Source organism: Tupaia chinensis, unplaced genomic scaffold, assembly GCF_000334495.1.
Source record: "Tupaia chinensis unplaced genomic scaffold, TupChi_1.0 Scaffold000605_1, whole genome shotgun sequence".
Lineage (NCBI taxonomy): Eukaryota > Metazoa > Chordata > Mammalia > Scandentia > Tupaiidae > Tupaia > Tupaia belangeri.
In genome coordinates this window covers 1,740,951-1,763,580 of record NW_006160123.1, presented here as the reverse complement: position 1 = coordinate 1,763,580, position 22,630 = coordinate 1,740,951, and the positions used below count along the sequence as shown (strand labels likewise).

The following is a 22,630-nucleotide window of genomic DNA, read 5'->3' as shown; positions in this document are numbered from 1 at the left end:
GTTTTTTTGGAGTTCGAAAAACGCTTTAAATTTTTTTTTTTTTTTTTTAAAGAGATTTTTACTGTAGGGTGCATGCACTCGCCAGAAAGACAGAGAGGACAGAGAGAAAGTGAGAAATCATCCCCCCCAGGGGGGATGGCCACTCCACAATCCCTTCTCCTCCATTCTCCTCTCGGGATCTTGGGCATGCATGCACCTGGCGTAACTTTAAGCCACCGGGTCCGGGACTCGAACCATTGTCAACTACATGGGAGTCCAGCGACATAGCCATTATGCTGCTAACTGCTGGTCCTGCCTTTGAATCTTTGACTTTCACATTCTGTATCCTGCTGCTCCTGCTTATACACAGATACTCTGCCACACACAAACATGCACAGATGGAAAGAATACAGATGATTTATATAATCTATCACTCTGTCATAGTCTTTCTTATTTAACTTGTCTTTTTTTTAATAGACAGAGGATGCCTGCACTTGCTAGGAAAAGGGGGTGGGTGGAGAAGGGACCCCCAAGTGGAGTATGAGCATGTCCTAATCTCTTCTCCTTTATCTCTCTGTCCTGTTGGGATTTTGGGCATGCACAAGAGTACACACACACCTCGTGTTACACCACCAAGGACAGGATTCAAACCATAATCGGTTCTGTGGGATGGCTCCCTTAACTACTGGGTTGTGTTCTGGCCCTAATCTGTCACATTTTTAAAAGGAGTTGTTTGTAATAATACTCTAGTTATGGTAGGAGCCATCACCAAAATGTTGGAAATTTGAGAATAAAATACGGGCATGGCAGAACTGAGCATTATGTACTCTTTTGCAAAGCTTATATTTTGTTTTGAGCAAGATAGGTAAATATGGACCCAAGTTACATAGTATTTCAATCCTGATTTTTTTCCTTTCTATTATATCCTATATGTTAAAAATTGAGAGGGCTTTAAAATTTCATAGAGAAATGGAATTAAAGTATGAGCTTATTTGGGTGTACAAATATTTTGTCCCTAAAACACAAATGTAGATGTTCAGCAAATTTGGATAATAGATGAATAAATTAAGGTACACGAGGGCAGCTAAGGTTTTAGTATATTACTTGATTGTTTTAATGAGTTATTCAGTTTTGTGAGGGAACATAGTTTGATTAATGCCTCAGCGTTGAACTTTTGTCGCCAGAGCCACTTAATAATTTGTCCTCCTTTTTTGTTAAGCTATATGTGAGACAGAGCCTGAGCAGCCTGTTCGCCATTATCCATTATGGGTGAAAGTAGAAGGTGAAGTAGATCCAGAGCCAGTTTATATTCCAACTCCTTCTGTCATTGAGCCTATGAGACCCTTGTTGTTGCCTCAGCCAGAAGTTTTACCTACTACTGTGAAGGGCAAAGTGCTCACTGGAATTAAGCCTACGCGGGCATATACCCCAAAACCGAATCCTGTGGTAAGCCTGAAGTTTCATGTTTTGTTGGAAGTTTTAGTCGTCTTTAAAGATATAATGGGATTCTGCCAGATTTTTGCTTAATGTTCTGTGAATCATTTTACTCTAATAAGTCTAAACAGTTCTGCACTAATCAGTTTAGTTGCTATCCCTTTTTAAATGTCATAAAAATAGGGATGAGTCATAGTAATTCTTAGAGATAGCTAAATCTTTTCGAGATCATGGAGAAGTAATTTTTTTTTTTAACATGGCTTTGTAAAGTCTTTTAAAGATACTTTTTATTGGGAACCAGCAGTTAGCGTAATGGCTATGTCGCTGGACTCCCACGTAGTCGACCGCGGTTTGCGTCCCAGACCCGGTGGCTTAGAACTCACGCCGGGTGCATGTGCCTGTGTGCCCAAGATCCCGAGAGGAGAATGGAGAAGGGATTGCAGAGTGACCATTCCCCCTGGGGTTGATTTCTCGCTTTCTGTCTCTATGTCTCTGTCTGTCTGTCTGTCTGTCTGGCAAGTGCACGCGCCCTATAGCGAAAACCTCTCCAAAAAAAAAAAAAAGATACTTTTTATTTATATAGTATGGAATATCAAGTAATTATGGTACATAGTTTATATCATTGGTAGGAAAACATTAGGAAAAAGCTTTTAAAGTCAAATTTCTATATAGACTAATAGCATAGAAGTTTAAGACTTAAAGTAACAGTTTTACATGACTGTGTGAAGACTGGTAGATAAAAGTAAGTATTAGCTTTTTTTTTTTTTTGGAGAGGTTTTTGCTATTGGGGATGTGCGCTTGCCAGAAAGAGAGCGAGATTTTTTTTACCCCCCCCCCCCGGGGGGTGGGGCTGGCCACGCCACAATCCCTTCTCCTCTATTCTCCTCTCGGGATCTTGGGCACGCATGCACATGCGCCTGGTGCAAGTTTAAGCCACGGAGTCCGGGACTTGAACCACGGTCAACTACATGGGAGTCCAGCGACATAGCCATTAATGCTAACTGCTGGCCTCAAGAATTGACTTTTTAATTGTGTGAATAGCTTAAGCAATTTTGGTTATCAAATCCCTTTCAGTCTTCCCAGTCCGTTAAGTTGAAAGGTCCTCTGCTACAGTGCTGTTCATTGTAATCCCAGTACCAGTGCTCTTCTAAAATGATTTGATTCTGGTCTGTGGTGAAAGACTTATAGAAAACGAGAGTAAATATTTAGTAACATGTACACCAAGTTGATTAAAGTATGTCTTATTAAATTGAATACTAAAAAAGTTAGCCTTGCATTTTATGTATCTTTCATTTTTCTGGTGTTTTATTATATTTACTCAAGTGTTGGTCTGTGATGGGTTGATAATTAACAAATACATCTATTACTACAGATAATTTGAGAAGTACTGCTCTGAAATTTCCTCATGAATAACCAGGTGCTTTCTGACTGTCCCAAAATACAGCACATAGGAATTGTATTTGTACTATTGATTTTAAAGTTTGTATTTCATATTTCCAGTTATTATAGTAGAAACAAAGATTAAACATCCTTTTTCTTTTGGAGTCCAGGAAACTTTTCCCCATTGTATGGAATGTTTTATTGTGTGAAACTTACAGATTCGGGAAGAAGACAAAGATCCAGTCTACTTATACTTTGAAAGTATGATGACTTGTGCCCGAGTTCGAATATATGAAAGAAAAAAAGAACAACAGAGACAACCATCCCCGTCCCCTTCTCCATCACCAACATTTCAGCAACAGAACTCATGTCACTCCAGTCCTGAGAACTGTAGTGCAAAGGTGAATTACTTTTTGCATAATTTCTTTTTTAATTTTAATTAGTTTATTTTTTTTTGGAGAGGTTTTTGCTATAGGGAGTGTGTACTTGCCAGAAAGACAGAGACAGAGAGTTAGAAAGTGAGAAATCACCCCCCGGGGGGGGATGGCCACGCTGCAATCCCTTCTCCTCCATTTTCCTCTCAGGATCTTGGGCACACACGCACACATGCCTGGTGTGAGTTTTAAGCCACCCAGTCTGGGACTCGAACCGCAGTTGACTACATGGGAGTCCAGCAACATAGCCATTACACCAACTGCTGGTCCCTGCCTAATTTCTTTTTAATTTCCATTTTCATCTTGTTGGCATTAGTATTTACATTACTCTCAGAATAATTATAATTTGCAGTACTATCAAAATAATTAATCTGCCCTACCTATTTCTTGTAGAGTTTATATGATGTGTATATCAGTATGTTTCTCTGTATACCTGTCCTAGTGATTACATAACCTTGGATTTATTACAAGTATTATTTTTTCTGATCCTGGAGATTATTTTAAAAACAGAAACACTTTCTTTATCTGTTTTGTAAATTCCAGAGGGTGTTTGTGTTTACCAGAAAGAGAGAGAGGCGAAGAGGGAGCAGAGAGAAGACATTCCACCATGGGGCATAATCATGCCACAGTCCACTGTTGGGATTTTAGGCATGCACACGTGTACATTTGTTTGGCCTGTTTTTCAAGCCACCAGGGCCAGAATCTAAGCCATATTTAGCCATGTGCAATCAGGCTCCCTTTCACAGTAACCTATGGGCTGGTCCTGTTTTTGTTTTTTCATTTTTTAAGAATCGTTAATTTAATTAAACTAGTTTGTTTATTTTGATTTGATCAGAGAGAGAGAGACAGGGAGGGAGGAGAAGTGAGAAAGCGAGCCACCAGGTCCAGTACTCGAACTGTGGTTGACCATGTGGGAGTCAGTGCCTTAACCACCACGCCACTTGCTAGCCCCTACTGTTCTGATTTTAATTAAATTAATTGTCTGTAATTGGGATTTTTATTTTTTTCACATTGGTGAATTTTTGGAATAACTAAAGATATTGTCTCCTTAAATGTTAATAGGTATTTATTTATTCTTTCCTAGGATATGCTACAAAGTACAGTGTAAATTATTAATGACACAGTCATTATTAAGAACATTAGGAAGCAAGACCACTTGTTTTGCCCCAGTTACATGATAGTAGTGCTGCTGTATATGCAGATGTGAAACTGTTGACGATTTAATATTCTACTGATTTAACCTTCTGTGAGAGATTTAATCTTTGTGTTTTAGTCTTTAGTTACTAAATGTGTATTGAATTGAAGTATTTCTGTGTTATTCCATTCTTCAGGAAGCGGATACTGAACAGCAGCCTTTAAATCAACTAGAAGATGATTCTGATAAATCACAAGGTCAGAATGAAAAATAAATCTTTCTGTTTATTTATTGGAATTTGCTATTGGGCATGTGTACTTGCCAGGGAGAGAGGGAAGTGAGAAATCACTCCTAGAGTTTATATGATGTGTATATCAGTATGTTTCTCTGTATACCTGTCCTAGTGATTACATAACCTTGGATTTATTACAAGTATTATTTTTTCTGATCCTGGAGATTATTTTAAAAACAGAAACACTTTCTTTATCTGTTTTGTAAATTCCAGAGGGTGTTTGTGTTTACCAGAAAGAGAGAGAGGCGAAGAGGGAGCAGAGAGAAGACATTCCACCATGGGGCATAATCATGCCACAGTCCACTGTTGGGATTTTAGGCATGCACACGTGTACATTTGTTTGGCCTGTTTTTCAAGCCACCAGGGCCAGAATCTAAGCCATATTTAGCCATGTGCAATCAGGCTCCCTTTCACAGTAACCTATGGGCTGGTCCTGTTTTTGTTTTTTCATTTTTTAAGAATCGTTAATTTAATTAAACTAGTTTGTTTATTTTGATTTGATCAGAGAGAGAGAGACAGGGAGGGAGGAGAAGTGAGAAAGCGAGCCACCAGGTCCAGTACTCGAACTGTGGTTGACCATGTGGGAGTCAGTGCCTTAACCACCACGCCACTTGCTAGCCCCTACTGTTCTGATTTTAATTAAATTAATTGTCTGTAATTGGGATTTTTATTTTTTTCACATTGGTGAATTTTTGGAATAACTAAAGATATTGTCTCCTTAAATGTTAATAGGTATTTATTTATTCTTTCCTAGGATATGCTACAAAGTACAGTGTAAATTATTAATGACACAGTCATTATTAAGAACATTAGGAAGCAAGACCACTTGTTTTGCCCCAGTTACATGATAGTAGTGCTGCTGTATATGCAGATGTGAAACTGTTGACGATTTAATATTCTACTGATTTAACCTTCTGTGAGAGATTTAATCTTTGTGTTTTAGTCTTTAGTTACTAAATGTGTATTGAATTGAAGTATTTCTGTGTTATTCCATTCTTCAGGAAGCGGATACTGAACAGCAGCCTTTAAATCAACTAGAAGATGATTCTGATAAATCACAAGGTCAGAATGAAAAATAAATCTTTCTGTTTATTTATTGGAATTTGCTATTGGGCATGTGTACTTGCCAGGGAGAGAGGGAAAGTGAGAAATCACTCCTCCTAGGGGGTGGCTTCTTGGGATTTGGGGCATGGAAGCACACATGCGCAGTGTCTTTTAGACCACTGGTTCTGGGACTTGAACTAGAGAGGCCGCTATGTGGGATCCAGCACCTTAACCACCATGCCATCTGTTAGGCCCTCATTTGATATTATATAGGTCAGGGTTACAATGCTATAAGAGAAAAACTATATGATAATATATGAAGAAAAAATCCCAAGCCATCAGTCCAGAATGTTTTTTTTTTCTTTTTTTTTTTTTTTTTTTAAGAATTATTATTATTGTTTAGAGATTTTTGGCTATAGGGCACATGAGTTCACTGGAGAGGCAGAAAGAGAAAGTGAGAAATCATGCACCCCCTGGGGGGTGGCCACACTGCAATTCTCCATTCTCCTATCAGGATTTTGGGCACAGACGCCCAGCGTGAGTTTTAAGCTGCTGGGTCTGGGACTTGAATCGTGGTTGATTGTATGGGAGTCCAGCGATACAACTATTACACTTTCTGGTGGTCCCAAGAATTATTTATTTAATTATGTTTACTTATTTGTTTTTAATTTGACCACAGAATTAGGCTGGGGGCCTGAGAAAGTAAGCTGCCAGGTCTGGGACTTGAACCATCGTTAGCTATGTGGGAGTCCAGGACCTTACTCATCAAACTACCTGTTGGCCTCAAGTAAAAGTCTTTATTTACTTTTTTAAAATTACTTAATTTTATTTATTCATTTTATATTTTAATTTGACCAGGAAGACACAGAGAGAGAGAAAGAGAAAGAAAATGAGAGATGGAAAGTGAGAAAGCAAGCCACCAGGTCTGAGACTTGAACCGTGGTCGACCATGTGGGAGTCCAGCGCCCTTATATGCCATGCCACCTGCCGGCCCCAAGTAAAAGTGTTTTAAACACCCTAGTTCTCAAAAATAAAAGAAAATTAATTCATAATGGTATGGTTTGTTGTTGCAAAAGACACTTAGGATGAGGTAAATGAGTTTTGTTTTGTTTTATTTTTAAAAAAAACAAAAACCTCTTTCCAAACCCTAGCATATTAGCATCATTAGCTACTAAAACTTTCCCTCAGATCCTCCCGGAGCTGCTGGATAAATGCAGAGGGAGAAAAGAAAGGAACATAACTGATTTATTGGCAGAAGCTACTCCCAGAATACTATGAGAGTTAGTGATTATTAGGTAGTTACCTATTTGTTTTTGGTTATGCTTTTTAAGACTTCTGACATTTAAATAGCAGTGTCCTTTTTTTTTTTTTTTTTTTTTTAATGTCACGATACCACAAAAAGATACTGGACCACGGATGGCATAATGGTTATGTTGCTGGACTCCCACGTAATTGACTGCAGTTCAAGTCCTGGACCTGGTGGCTTGAAAGTTACGTTGGGTGGGGACCAGTAGTTAGCGTAATGGCTATGTTGCTGGACTCCCATGTAGTCTACTGCAGTGCGAGTCCTAGACCCCGGTGGCTTAAACTCACACTGAGCGTGTGTGCGTGCATGCCCAAGATCTCGAGAGGAGGATGGAGGAGAAGGGACTGTGGCGTGGCTATCCCCCCGGGGAGTGATTTCTCACTTTCTGTCTCTGTCTCTCTCTCTATTTCTGGCGCAAGCGCCCTATAGCAAAAAAAAACCTCTCCAAAAAAAAAAAAAAAAAAAAAATTACGTTGGAAAAAAAAAAAAAAAAAAAAGTTACGTTGGGTGTGTGTGTATATATGAGTGTGCCCAAAATGCCAAGAGAAGAGTGGAGGAGAAGGGATTGCCGGTGTGGCCATCCTGTGTGGGGGGTGATTTCTTACATTCTGTCTCTGTCTCTCCGGAAAGCCCATGTGCCCTGTAGCAAAAATTCCTCTAAAAAAAAAAAGTTTCTAAAGCATATGGAGAAAGGGAAGAGGCTGCTGGTTTGGAGGAAACCTGCCTGAGAGCATGAGCACACTGAGGACTACAGAGGCTTATATCCTTGATATACCTGTAATTGCGACACATTGGTTGGGAAGCTCTCTGTAGAAATTCAGGATGCCTAGTGGAATATATATCTAGTCAACAGTGACCATGGATCGAAATACTTTGGGGAGTTGAATGATCTACACACAGTATAGAAGTGGAGCAATCATATCTTGAGGCATGGAAGTAATTCACTGGAAACTAATGATAGAATGCACTTCTTCTAATTTGTTTATTTCTTTATTAGAATTATTTTACTTATTTATATAAATATATTTGACCAGAGAAGCTGGGGAGGAACAGTGAGAAAACAAGCCACCAGGTCTGGGACTCAAGCAGTGGTTGACCATGTGGGAATCCAGCGCCCTTAACCACCACGCCACCTGCTGGCCCCTATCTATCTATTTATCTATTTATTTATTTATTTTGAGAGGTTTTTTTGCTTTTGGGCATGTGCCCTTGCTGGACCGACAGAAAGCAAGAAATCACCCCCTAGGGGAGTGGTCACGCTGCAATTTCTTCTCCATTCTTCTCTCAGGATTTTGGGCATGCATGCACATGTACCTGGTGTGTTTCAAGCCATTGGGATCGGGACTCAAACCATGGTCGACCACGTGGTAGTCTAGTGCCTTAGCCACTACACTACTTGCTGCTAGCTCCTTTTCTTTTATTGTTAATTAGAGTACTGAGTCCCTGCTCTTCTTTAGGATTGACTCTAACCTTCACGTATGTCAAAGCATCTTGCAAGTGTCTTTGCCTATAGGGATAGCATACTACTAACCTATACCAAATAATCTTAACTTCAGTTATAGATCATACTTTTAAGCTGTCACTTTCTGTGTAATAGTTACAGCTTTTTCCTTTTTAAAAGGATTATTTATTTATTTAATTCCATTTGTTGTTGTTGTTATTTTTTTAATTTGACCAGAGAGAGACAGAGAGAGAGAAAAAAGGGGAAGTGAGAAATCAAGCCACCAGGTCTGGGATTCGAACTGCTGTTGACCATGTGAGAACCAGCGCTTTTAACCACCACGCCACCTGCCAGCCCCAGTAATTACAGATTTTTTTGGAACAGTATTAAGAGGATTCAGGATAGTGAAGACTATTACTAGTTTGATTTCTCTGGGATTTTTCCTTCTACATGGAAAATTCCCAAATTGTGAATGTTAAAATGTACATATTAGGTTATCACTGAAAGTACATGGAAATAATGGGACACTGAGTACTGTTCCTTTTTTTTCAAAGTTTAATACAAAATGTTATGATGCATAAACCTCTCTCTCTCCCTCTCTTTCTCTTTCTTTTTTTTTTTAATCAGAAAAGAACTGGAAGTCTTCTTGCAATGAAGGGGAATCATCTTCTACCTCCTATGTGCATCAGAAGTCACCTGGTGGTCCCACAAAACTGATAGAGATCATCTCAGACTGCAACTGGGAGGAGGATCGGAACAAGATTTTGAGCATCTTATCCCAGCACATCAATAGCAACATGCCACAGTCACTTAAGGTGGGCAGCTTCATCATTGAGTTGGCTTCTCAGCGAAAGAGTCGGGGTGAGAAGAACCCTCCTGTTTATTCTTCTCGTGTGAAAATCTCTATGCCATCATGTCAAGACCAAGATCATATGGCTGAGAAATCTGGATCAGAGACTCCTGATGGTCCATTGTCCCCTGGGAAAATGGATGATATCTCTCCTATGCAGACAGATGCCCTGGATTCAGTGAGGGAGAGATTACATGGAGGCAAAGGTCTGCCTTTTTATGCAGGGCTTTCTCCTGCAGGAAAGCTTGTGGCCTATAAACGTAAACCCAGTTCAAGCACATCTGGGCTTATCCAGGTGAGAATTATCTTTAATCTGGGTATAGTAAGTTTTTATACTTAGGTAACATCTTGATTTTTCAGAGCCCCTTGTGGGCATTATTTCAATTATCTTCACATTTCTTGGGAACTATAGTACAAAATCATCTGTTTTTGTAGTTGGCCTAGATTAAAGGCATATGTAGAGTAAATTTTTGGCATACTTAGAAAGAAATATAGAGCCTTGCATTTGTTTATACTCTTCTTTCTAGTCTTTTCTGAAAATTGCTATTTTTAAAATGTATTTCTTGGGCTCTAGTGATACTTTGTCAACCAAGCAGGGATAGTCAGGATGATGATTATTGACAATTTTCAAAACAAAATCATGTTTAGAATGTTAGAGAGTAGTAAGGGGAAGACGAAATTGACTTTAAGGCAGGCAGTATGTGTTCGGAAACTTGGGGAAATACATAAGCTTTAACAGGTTGAACCATATTTACTTAGTTATTTCTTTATTTGATTAATAGCACTTTCATCAGTATAATCGTTGTCTTAGGGCACATATTCCTATCCTGACTGTTTAGTAATTCAGGCAGACTATATTAATAAAATTACACTGGCATCTAGAAAATCCATTAGAAAGAGAAGTTCTGAATTGAAAAATAAATCATAGTAAGGTTTTCTTCTGTTGCTAGGTGACATTAAAAGTACTTTTATATCAGAGGAGTAAATGTATGGAAGTGTCTGATAACGTTACCAAGGTTATTTGACTTTTATTAGAGTGGTTGCTTTTCTGGGATAAGGACTTAATACTTTGACTGATCTACTTAATTTTAAAACTTTCTTTTAATTGCCAGAGGGGGCATATGTTTATTACCAAAAAGAGAAAGAAAGTGAGAGAGGGAGAGAAAACATTCCCCCTAGTGGGTTGTGGTCATGCCTAAATCCTTTTCCCTCCATTTCTCCATCCTGTCAGGATTTGGGGCATGCACAGACACATGTCTGGCATGTTCTTCAATGCTGTAGGGCCAGGTTTTGAACTGATCAGCCATGTGGGGATCCCTTTTTTTATGCTTAGGGCTTAACTGCTGTGCTCTGGGCCAGCACAGTTGAAAACTTTTTATTGCAGTTAACTGTTGGTATATAACTACTTCTGTTGGTATTTCTTAAGCTTTTTTTTAAATGAGAATGTGTGTGCACGAGAGAGACAGAGACAGACATATGTGCAGAGAGAGGGACACACCCTTGATAGGGTCTCATATGCTACAATGCTCTTTTCCTAGCCTTCCAGCTTCTCAGGATCCTGATACCTGCATACATGCAGACCAGCCTGGGGATCTCAACCTGTGGTCGGCAATGTGACTTCTAGACATGCAGGACACTGTGTTGTTGCTGTGCCATAGCAGCCGGACCATATCTTAAACTCTTGATGACGAGAACTGTGTTCTCATACCTTGTTTGTTATTGACATTTCAAAAGAGATTTCCCTGAGATGATTTCTAATGAGGCTGGATTCTCTGAAACACAAAGAAATTGTGTTTTCTTCTCTTACCCAGAGCTAACAAAACCAGAATAGAATGTAGCTTGTATAAGCAGTTAGGCAACCATGATGTAGATTTTGGAGAAACTGCTGAGTAGTCTTCTGAGCAGTCCCAAAGTAGCAAATAGGGTTACCTAATCTAGACTGCACACAGTCTAAAAGACTGTAGTAAAGTTTACTTTCTGTTGGAAAGGTCACATTTATTTTTTTGTGAAAGGCAAGGTATTTCTTTCTTTTATTTTGGAGAGGTTTTTGCTATAGGGTGTGTGCATGCGCCTGCCAGACAGGCAGAGACAGAGAGAAAGCGAGACATCACCCCCCAGGGGGTATGGCCACGCCGCAATCCCTTCTCCTCTTGGGATCTTGGGCATGCACGCACACGCGCCCAGCGTGAGTTTTAAGCCACCGGGTCCGGGACGCGAACCGCAGTCTACTACATGGGAGTCCAGCAACATAGCCATTACGCTAACTGCTGGTCCCAAGGCAAGGTATTTCTGATCTCTCTAGGAATAATGAACAATTTAACTAAGAGTAGTTTTTGTTTTGTATCTTTATACATGGAGTGGCTCATTTTAGCAATTCTCCTCACTACTTTGCTATTGGATGTAGACTCTACCTCACTCTACCTTTTCACACCATTTTCTTCTTTAAGTTTATTTTATTTCTTTCAGGAGAGAGACAGAGACAGATTCCCATGATATGCTCTTAGTACAATGTGATCCTACCCCCAGCTGTCCAGCCAGCAGGTTGACCTAGTACGTTCAGGTCAAGCTGGGACTTAAGTTGGGTAGGTCTCAAAGATTGTGAAGAGGCTTGCTGCCACTTGCACCACTATAACTGGACTCCTCCCAACCCTATTATTATTATTTTTTTAACTGCCAGAGGTCACATGTGTTTATGACAGAGAAAGAGAAAGCATCAACTACCAGAGGGCACACATGTTCATGATAGAGAAAGAGAGAGAAAGCATCCCCCAGTGGGCATGGTCACGCTATAGTTTTTCTTCCATTTCTTCAGTCAGGATTTGGGGCACACATGCACATACCTCAGTGTATTTTTCAAGGCTCTGGGGCCAATATTCAAGCTGTAGCTGACTGTGAGATGCACAGGCTATGCACAGGCTTAACTTTTGTGCTGTGTTACCCAGGCCAACCTCTAGCTGGTGATCTTCCTGCCTCAGTCTCCTTGAGTCCCCGAGTTTACAGGAGTATGCCATCATGCCTAGCCTTACATTGGACCCAGAATGGAAACCAGGCCTCCCATGTGGTCCCACCCTGTGGACCACAGTTTCTTAGCAGTGAGTGCCATCATGACTGGGTCAGGCTTTCTTTTTATTTTTTTAAAGAATTATTTTATTTAACTTTATTTTATATTTATTTGTTTAGAGAGAGAGAGAGAAAGTGAGAAAGCAAGCTGCCAGGTCTGGGACTTGAACTGCGGTCAGCCATGTGAGAGTCCAGCACCCTTAACCACCACGCCACTTGCTGGCCCCCTTTATTTTTCTTAAAAAAGCTGTTCTGATTGTGGTACTAGTGAGAGCGTACATCTGTGAAGTGACTGAGGTCACATGGAAGGCTCAGGTTTGGTTCCCAGTCCAACCTAAATAGGCCAGCTGTCGTGGTACATGCCTGTGACCCTGACTGGGAGGCTGGGGTATGAAGATTGCGACCTGGTGAGACCCTGTCAAAAAGACCTATCCTTCTTCCTCTCCCTCCTTTTCCCTTTATTTCTATCTTTTTCTTGCTTGTCTCTCTCATATGTAAGCAAACATACTATGCTTTTACCCAAGATGGGCAGTTTAATCACTTTGGGCAACAGAGAAAAATCTTTACCTTTTTGTTGGTTCATTTCTGACATTTTAGTGACATATCTACCATTAGAGTATGTTTCTACCAGCATATATTTTGATCCCATGTTTGGTCCAAGGGTTAAAGATCATATCTTAAAAGTTGAACCTTTTGGAAAGTGAAGAGGCTTTGTGGCTTATGTTACTATAACAGTGGTTGTATTGTAACTTAAAGTAAATTTATCATCATATTTTTCAAATATGAAGAATGGTTGCAAGGACCCTTGTGTAAAGACTTCATTATGCCTCTCTGGTCTTATCAGAGAGATTATGTGAAACACAGTTAATTCATTTTTGCTAATGATTGCTGAGAACATAATCAGAATTGCTTATTGATGAGTAAAACAATTGAATTTTTAGGCTTAATTATATCTTTCATATATCTAGGAGACAAAAATGAAGCATTTCTAAGATTCTGTGTTTCTAAACTACAAAATGAAGGAGATGACATTTGTTCAAAATGTCAAATGACAGCATTTTTTTAACTTCCTGATTTCTCAGATTTTCTGAGTTAAAAAAATACACTTCTTTTTCCCTTTTAAATCTGAAAAATAGACTTTTAAAATCTTGTTTTTTTTTTTTTTTTTGTTAAATGAAACCCTTGTCAAGGGAGAGGAGTTAGCAAGAGAATTTTATCTTTACAGAATTTCTCTTTGCCACTTGTTTCAGGTTAATGGTAAGAGTTACCCGCAGGCTAAGTTGCTATTGGGACAGATGGGGGCATTGCATCCAGCCAATAGGCTAGCTGCTTATATCACAGGCAGGTTGCGACCCTCAGTCCTGGACCTCTCAACCCTCAGTACTGTCATCTCCAAGGTAGCATCCAATGCCAAGGTGGCTGCATCCAGGAAACCACGTACCCTGTTGCCTTCAACATCCAATTCCAAAATGGCATCCTCCTCTGGCGCTACAACAAATCGCACTGGGAAGAATCTGAAGGCGTTTGTCCCAGCAAAGAGGCCGATTGGTAAGTTGGAGCGGAGCACGCATGACTTGAAAACACCTATGACTTGGTTTGGAGTCAAGTGTGTACAGGTATAGAGGTTGTAAAAATTACAGAAGTAAAAAAAATTTGGTGTTACTCTTTATTTTTTATTTCTGTCTTCAATTAAATATATATTTTTTTGTTAATTCTTCTGAGACAATACTAGTTGAATTAAACTCTAGATTTATTTTCAAGGCTTTCAGACTGGTTTTCTTAATGTAGAGATGATGTAGGATTTTAATTTTTTTTAAAAAAGGGAAACATTACAAAAATTTTCCCTGGTTTAGTATTTTTCCTATAAAGACTAGTGTTTTTGGTACCAATCATATATATATTTCTTGAAGTTAGAAAACCAAATAGCTGTTAAAAATCAATAGTATGTGTCAGTATAGGCTTAAAATGGTAGGTTTTTGAAATGTTGCTTTATTTCATTCATCCTTGTTCTGTGAATGAAAATCTCTTTCTCTTGCTTAATATTTCAGTGCTGAAGTCTATAGTAAATTACTTAAAATTTGCTAGAGGATGTATGAGCTTGTGGAGAGAGACAAAGGGATAGGGAAAGTGAGAAAGCACCCCCCCCCCCCCCCCCCCGCAGGGGGATGGTTGCACTGCAGTCCCTTCTCCATTTCTCCACTCATGTTATTGGGTGCTTCTGCATGCACATGCACATACACATGCAGACATATACACACCTGGTGTGTTTTTCAAGCTGCTGAGTCCGAGACTTGAACCATGTAGTTAGCCATGTGGAAGCCAGCCACTTTAACCACTAGGCCACTGGCTGGCCCATAAATTAACTTGAAGCATTTGTTTTAACATTCAGAGTATCTATAGTTGGTTTTCTAAATTCCTCTTTAAAAAAAAAAAAAAGAATTATCTTATTTAACGTTATCCATTTATTTATTTCAGTTTGACCAGAGAGGGACAGAGAAAGTGAGAAAGCAAGTCACCAGGTCCAGGACCCTAAAACCACATTTGGCCATGTGGGAGGGAGTTCAGTGCCCTTAGTCACTTTGCCACCTGGTGTTCCCTGAATTCTTCTTTTTGTTATTTCAGATCTATTTAGGAATGCTAAGTAAAAGTACCAGTTGTTTATTCTTATTCCACTAATAGGAAATTGGGATTTCTGGCTGAATGCTGGAGAGGCAATGTATGCCTTAAAAAGAAGCTATTTTGCCTTTTTTTTTTTTTTTTGAAGCTTTAATTGGCGATTAAAAAAAACAAGTTCTATCATACATGCTCTTTTGAAAATGTCTTTATATATTTTAGGAATAATGTCTCATAAAAGGACAGCCACAAAGAAGTAGAAGTGCTAGGATAGGAGGAAATGGTGGAAATAAGTTTTAAAATTAAAAAATTAGGGAAGAAAGTCCTCTTCTGTCATCTCTCTCTCTTTTTTAAAAAGAATTATTTTATTTATCTTTATTTAATTTGAGCAGAGAGGGACAGAGTGAGAGAGAGAGAGGGAAAGTGAGAAAGCAAGCCACCAGGTTCAGGATTTGAACTGTGGTTGGCCATGTGGGAGTTCAACGCCCTTAACCACCATGCCACCTGCCAGCTCCATCTTTCATCTCTTTTAGGTGATGAAATTTTTTTGCTGCTGTATTGTCTTTTTAATGTTCTGACAATTTGAATATATTGCATAGCCAAAAGAATTTTAGTAGCCTTACCCAATTCTAATCCCTTTCTTATAAGAATTATAAGGGTTTGTTTTGGATTGAGAGTTTGATTTCTGTGGGTGGAAATTGGCACATGTAATACAGGTAGATAGGCTCTATAAGAACTTGACCCAGTGGTGCACGATAAATGTTTATAAGCACAGTCACTAAGGCAAAACATATGAGAACTGAAGATTTTTGACCTGCAAATTTTTATTTGCAGCGGCTCGACCCTCTCCTGGTGGTGTGTTCACACAGTTTGTGATGAGTAAAGTTGGAGCCTTGCAGCAGAAGATACCTGGAGTTAGCACACCCCAACCCCTGACAGGGCCACAGAAGTTCAGTATCAGACCTTCTCCAGTAATGGTCGTCACACCTATGGTTTCTTCTGAGCCAGTTCAGGTGTGCAGCCCTGTGACTGCTGCTGTCACTACTACCACCCCTCAAGTGTTTTTAGAAAATGTTACTGCTGTAACACCAATGACTGCTATTTCTGACGTGGGATCTAAAGAAACTGTTTATTCTTCTGGTGCCACCACTGCAGGGGGTGTTGAGGTCTCTGAAACTAATACCAACACTCCTGTAACATCTACCCAGACCACAGCCACTGTGACCTGTACCAAAAGTACTGGGATAACTACCCCTGTGGCTTCAGTTGCTTTTCCTAAGTCTTTGGTAGCATCTTCTCCAACCGTAACTCTTCCTGTTGCTTCCACTGCCTCCACCTCCATAGTCGTGGTGACCACAGCTGCATCTTCCTCCATGGTGACCACACCTACTTCATCTCTGGGCTCTGTTCCTATTATACTCTCAGGAATTAATGGGAATCCACCAGTGAGCCAGAGACCAGGTAAGGCCTAGATGTTCCTAGCTGCTTTGCTGTACAGCTATTTATGTACCTTTGATGATAGGATTATAGAAATATCAGAGTAACAATTCTGCTTATAACGTTATATGTGTATTCTTGAAAAATCTTTGCATTCTGGAAAAGTAAACATTAAATATAGAGCTTGTGGATAATATGGGGTAGGGACAAATCACTGAAAATCTATGCAGTTTTATAGCTAAAACACTTAATAAAAACAGTAACTGATACCTTGGGAGCTAATTTGAACGATATTGACAGATGGTTTAGTTGGGCTGGAGGATACCTTAGGAAACACCAGTCATTCAAAAATATTAGAACGGAGATGTTGGTGGTATGGGTACTGAAATAATGCAGATAGGTGTGGAGCTCACCTGGCTATGTACTGACAGCTTGAGGTACCCATTTCTGAAAAGGGAACCTTAAATGCATATGCTCCTTTGGGATGGGGATGCTGCTTTTTAATTAAGAGAGAGGTGTTGAAGTTTCTGCTCATGTTAGAGCCAACCTGAGGGCTTTTTTCTCCTTATTGCCGATGATTATACTGCTGTTTTAGCCTTTGCCTAGAAAAAAACACTTATGAATCAGCACCTGTTTAATTATTATACATAAACCGATTGAAATAGAAGGAGGCATATATCTTTGTTTAGTACTCTAATACATTTATCAACTTTATGGTTACATTTTTTCTCTTGTCAGTTTGGATTAAGTAAATTTGAAGTCAGAATAGCCTGTATTTTGGCAATTTTTATATCCAGATGCAGATAGCTAAAGTAAATAGTTCTTTTAGTCCCCTCAAAAAATTAAGGTGGAAAAGAGCGAAAGACTGCAGAATTTGAGGGGAAATAAATAAATACCTGACAATTTTGCCTTGTTGATATTTTTCCTATGAAATATTTTTGCATTTAGTAACCTGATCTAAATCCTTGTTGGTTTTTTAGAAAGTGATTGGGAGTTAGGTGGGTTTTTTTTTTTTTTTGAATTAATTAATTAATTTTAATTTGACCAGAGAGAGAGAGAGATAGTGAGAAAGCAAGCCACCAGATCGAGGACTCGAACTATGTTTGGTTATGCGGGAGTCCAGTACCCCAACCACCATGCCACTTGCCAGCCCTGGGAGTTAATTTTTAAGTTGTGAAGTTTTATTGAAAAGAAAAGTGAGGGATCAGCAGTTGGCTTAATGGCTATGTTGCTGGACTCCCATGTAGCCAACCACAGTTCCAGTCTCGGACCTGCGGCTTAAACTCACGCAGGGTGCATGTGCGTGCATGCCCAAAATCCCGAGAGGAGAATGGAGGAGAAGGGATTGTGGCGTGGCCATCCCCCCAGGGGGTGATTTCTCGCTTTCTGTCTCTGTCTCTCTTTCTGGCTAGCATACGCACCCTATAGCAAAAACCTCTCCAAAAAGAAGAAAAGTGAATCACAGTATCAAATTTGTCTGTCTTCTGTTTTCTTCATAAATAACCCTGTAAAATATGCTTGGCTTCATATATTGTGTATCTTTGGAAATGAAATCATTCTTGGTGAAGCCGCTTTGATTTTCTATTGAATCTTAAGGTTCATATTTTTCATTTTCTTTTTTTGAGAGAGATTTTTGCTATAGGGTGCGTGTGCTCACTGGAGAAACAGAGACTGAAAGCGAGAAATCACCCTACAGTGGGGATGGCCACGCGCAATCCCTTCTCCTCCATTCTCCACTTGGGATTTTTGGGCATGCAAGCACATGCTCCCAGAGTGAGTTTCAAGCTGCCAGATCTGGAACTTGAACCGTGGTTTGCCATGTGGGAGTGCAGCAACATAACCACTACACCATCTGCTGGTTTTATCCATATCTTTAATAGTTTAATGAATCATGCCTTCTAAATGGTATAGATTCCAAACTTTATACCTAATATTTAAAATTAAATAGTTATTTCCTTTATTTTACTTATCATTTATTGTTTTTAATTTGACCAGAATGAGACAGAGAGAGAGAGAGAGAGAGAGAGAGAGAGAGTGCGAGTGAGTGAGCAGCCAGGTCTGGGACTCAAACTGTGGTCAACCATGTGGGAGAATCCAGCACCTTTAACCACCACACCACCTGCCGGCCTCTTCATACCTAATTTTGTCATGCAACTATGAAGTTGTTTGGTTTTATTGTGATTCTATTATTTCTCAGACTTTATTCAGGATGTACATTCAGGTATTTTGCTTTGAGTCCCATCTGTACTACCATTTACTTAATATTTTTATTTAAATCCAGTATAGTTAAATAAATCTTGAAAGAAATAATAATTAGAAACCATCATTACTTGACAAAATTAGAGGTTATCCGTATAAATAAAGACTCTGGAAACAATAATTACTAAACATAGTTAGCACTGTATATTCTGAGCATATGACTTGCTCTTTCTCTTAATGAAGAAAGCTAGAAAATACTGGTAAAATACTAGTAAAGATATAATATCAAGACTGATACTTTCTTCTGGATATAATCAACAGATTAAAATTGAAGAGAGAATTATTTTCTGATATCATTCTATATCCTTTGCCACCTAAAAGCATCTTAATAATACATGAGGAGATAGTACTGTTAACAAATTTTCCTCTCACTTTTATAAATAGAAATGAATCAGTAAGTCTACTTCCAAGGAAATTTACATAATTTTTTTTTTGAGAAGTTTTCGTTATAGGGTGCGTGCGCTTGCCAGACAGACAGAGAGAGACATAGAGACAGAAAGCAAGAAATCACCCCCCAGGGGGTATGGTCACGCCGCAGTCCCTTCTCCTCCATTCTCCTCTTGGGATCTTGGGCACGCACGCACACATGCCCGGCGTGAGTTTTAAGCCACTGGGACTGGGGCGTGACCAGCAGTCGACTACGTGGGAGTCCAGCGACATAGCCATTACGCTAACTGCTGGTTCCCCATAATTTTTTTTTTTTTTTGAAAGAGAATCTCAACTTAGGCACTTAGATATCTTGTTTTTTCATTTGACTTTCCTTATTTTTTTTTTCCTTTTTCCTCTTGTCCACATTTAAATAAAGTCACATATGTAGTACATATATTAATAAAGACTGTTTTCATTCTCTGGAGTACTTTTTTTTTTTTTTTTTGGGAGAGGTTTTTTTGCTATAGGACGCGTGCGCTCACCAGAAAGACAGAGAGAGACAGAGAGACGGGAAGCGAGAAATCACCCCCCATGGGGGATGGCCATGCCACAATCCCTTCTCCTCCTTTCTCCTCTCGGGATCTTGGGCACGCACGCACACGCATCTGGTGTGAGTTTAAGCCACCGGGTCCGGGACTCGAACTGCAGTCGACTATGTGGGAGTCCAGTGACATAGCCATTACGTTAACTGCTGGTCCCTCTCTGGAGTACTTTTTTTTTTTTTTTTTGGAGAGGTTTTCGCTATAGGGCGCATGCGCTCGCCAGACCGACAGAGAGAGACATAGAGACAGAAAGGGAGAAATCACCCCCCAGGGGGGATGGTCACACCGCAATCCCTTCTCCATTCTCCTCTCGGGAACTTGGGCATGCACGCACTCACGCACACACGCCCAGCGTGAGTTTTTTAAGCCACCGGATCCGAGACGCGAACTGCGGTCAACTACGTGGGAGTCCAGCGACATAGCCATTACGCTAACTGCTGGTTCCCTCTCTGGAGTACTTTTAAGCTTTTTTTTTTTTTTCTTCTTTGTATTATTGCCATAGGATGTATACGCTCACTAGAGAGGGAGTAAGAACACCATAATTCTCCTTTCTCCATTCTGTCAGGATTTTGGGTATGGCTGCACACATTCTTAGTATGTTTTTCAAGCCTCCAGCGAGCAGGATTCAAACCATGGTAGACCATGTGGGATCTGTCTCCCTGCGCAAAGAACTTGCCCTCTGTGCTACAGGGCTGGCTTGTAATTTAGGTTTTGAATTACACTGTAAAACTAGTAGGGGACTAGTAGTTGGTGTAATGGCTATGTCACTGGACTCCCATGTAGTTGACCATGGTTCGAGTCCCGGACCCAGTGGCTTAAATTCATGCCAGGCACATGTGCATGCATGCCCAAGAGGAGAGGAGAAGGGATTACGAAGTGGCTGTTCCCCCCGGGGGGTGATTTCTCACTTTCTGTCTCTCTCTGTCTTTCTGGAGAGCACACATCCCCATAGAAAAACCTCTCAAAAAAAAAAAAATTAATTTGAAGGGGAAAGTCCAGGAAATCAAGGATGTGTTTAAATACAGTTCTTAATTCATGTAAGATAGGTGAATGCTTTTTGTTTAAGTTGTACATAGGTTGTTTTCATGAGCAGTTTGAGCTTCATGGTTTATCTTAAGGAGTAGCCCTGGATTTTTTCTTTTCTTTTTATTAATTGCCAGAATGTGCATGTGCTCACTGGAGAGATGTGTAGACAGAGAGAGAGGGTAAGAGAAAGCATCCCCCCTCCCACCCAGTGGGGCATGGTCATACCACAATTCCTTCTCCATTTCTCGATATCTCGTTGAGATTTTGGGCATGCATGCACGAATGGCCGATGTGTTTTTCAGGCCATCAGGCTGGGATTCACAGTATAGTTATCCATGTGGGATCCAGCTCCCTTAACTGCTAGGCTATGGGGTCAGCCCACTCATGAATTTTCTGTATGTAATTTGTTATCTAAATGTTGCAAGCATTTACTTCCTTTTAGACATTTAATATATTTTGTAGACAGAGTGCCTATCCAGATAGAAAATAACATGTTAAGCTACAATCTTTGTTTCATTTGTTGGTTTGTTTTCATTTCATGGCAGTCTGTTGAAATGTTTTATTTATTTACAATGTTAATGGGTTCACCAATTTGATTTAGAATGTTAGACCAGTTTCATTTATTCTTATTGTCATTATTCCTACATCTTTTTATCCTTGTTACCTAAAACAATGTATTGGAACATTACTCATATTATTTTTTCCATGTTTTTGGTACACTCATGTGTCGCTTAATTACAGAAGTATGTTCTAAAAAATGCGTTGTTAAGTGGTTCTATCATTGTGTGAACATTATAGTGTGTATTTAAACCTAGATAATACAGCCTGTTAGGCACCTATGCTGTATAATATATATAGTCGATTTTGTGTATTTAGGAGCTATGATTAAAACAACATCAATTTAAATCAAAGCACAAGAGAAAGTGTTGGAATCAGGAGTCTTGATAAGCACAAGATACAGAGGCTACTGCAGGCAGAACATAGTCTACTATTTTACAGTAAAATTTTTTTTGCTTATATTTTTTGGGGGGAGAGGTTTTTGCTACAGGGTATGTGCACTCACCAGAAAGAGAGAGACAAAGAGACAGAAAGTAAGACATCAACCCTCGGGGGGAATGACCACGCTACAATCCTTTCTCCTCCATTCTCCTCTCAGGATCTTGGGGCATGCATGCACACACGCCCGTCGTGAGTTTACGCCACTGGGTCTGGGTCTTGAACCACAGTCGACTACATGGGAGTCCAGCGACACAGCCATTACACCAACTGCTGGTCCCTCAGTAAAAAATTTTTTTAAATAACTATTTAAGTTTAGTCATTGTCTTTATTTTATTTTATTTTATTTATTATTATTTTTTTTTTTGGAGAGGCTTTTGCTATAGGGCATGTATGCTCACCAGACAGAGAGACAGAGAGATAGAAAGCGAGAAATCTCCCCCAACGGCGGATGGTCACGCCACAATCCCTTCTCCTCTTGAGATGTTGGGCACGCATGCGCACGTGCCCAGCGTGAGTTTTAAGCCACCGGGTCTGGGACGCGAACCGTGGTCGACTACATGGGAGTCCAGCGACATAGCTATTACGCTAACTGCTGGTTCCTTATTTTATCTTTTTGAGATTGACCAGAGAGAGACAAGAGAGAGAAGAAATATGAGAAAGCAAGCCCCTAGGCCCAAGACTTGAACCACAGTAAGCCATGCGGGAGTCTAGCTGCTCTAATCACCACACTAACTGCTGGCCCCTTACAGTAAAATTTTTTTAAAAGTAGAAAAAGTATACTTAATAAAAAGTTATAGTGTAAGAAATACGAGAGAGCTTTTAAAAGTTTGTGGGAAAATAGAATTAAAGTTTGAGTTTATTGTAGGGCAAAAAAATTTTGAAATCATACATAGTCTTTTCATAATACATATTTTCCACGAGCTTTTTGTAGACACTTTGTACATAAACCAATAACATATTTTATTATTGC

At 39.7% G+C, this 22,630-nt stretch overlaps 1 protein-coding gene across 19 annotated transcripts in view; it reads left to right on the top strand.

The window, feature by feature from the left end:
• The window catches only part of MGA (MAX dimerization protein MGA), a 146,570-nt gene that overhangs the window by 97,204 nt on the left and 26,736 nt on the right, over nt 1-22,630 (top strand). For 11 of the 19 annotated variants that reach the window (XM_027775801.1, XM_027775800.1, XM_027775809.1 and 8 more), the window contains 6 exons: nt 1,199-1,425; nt 3,012-3,194; nt 4,559-4,619; nt 9,073-9,590; nt 13,606-13,903; nt 15,803-16,429. In XM_027775801.1, coding sequence (XP_027631602.1) covers nt 1,199-1,425; nt 3,012-3,194; nt 4,559-4,619; nt 9,073-9,590; nt 13,606-13,903; nt 15,803-16,429 — 1,914 coding nt within the window. The remainder of the gene's footprint in view (nt 1-1,198; nt 1,426-3,011; nt 3,195-4,558; nt 4,620-9,072; nt 9,591-13,605; nt 13,904-15,802; nt 16,430-22,630) is intronic. The other 8 variants (XM_006158662.3, XM_027775805.1, XM_027775815.1 and 5 more) reach the window with 6 other exon arrangements.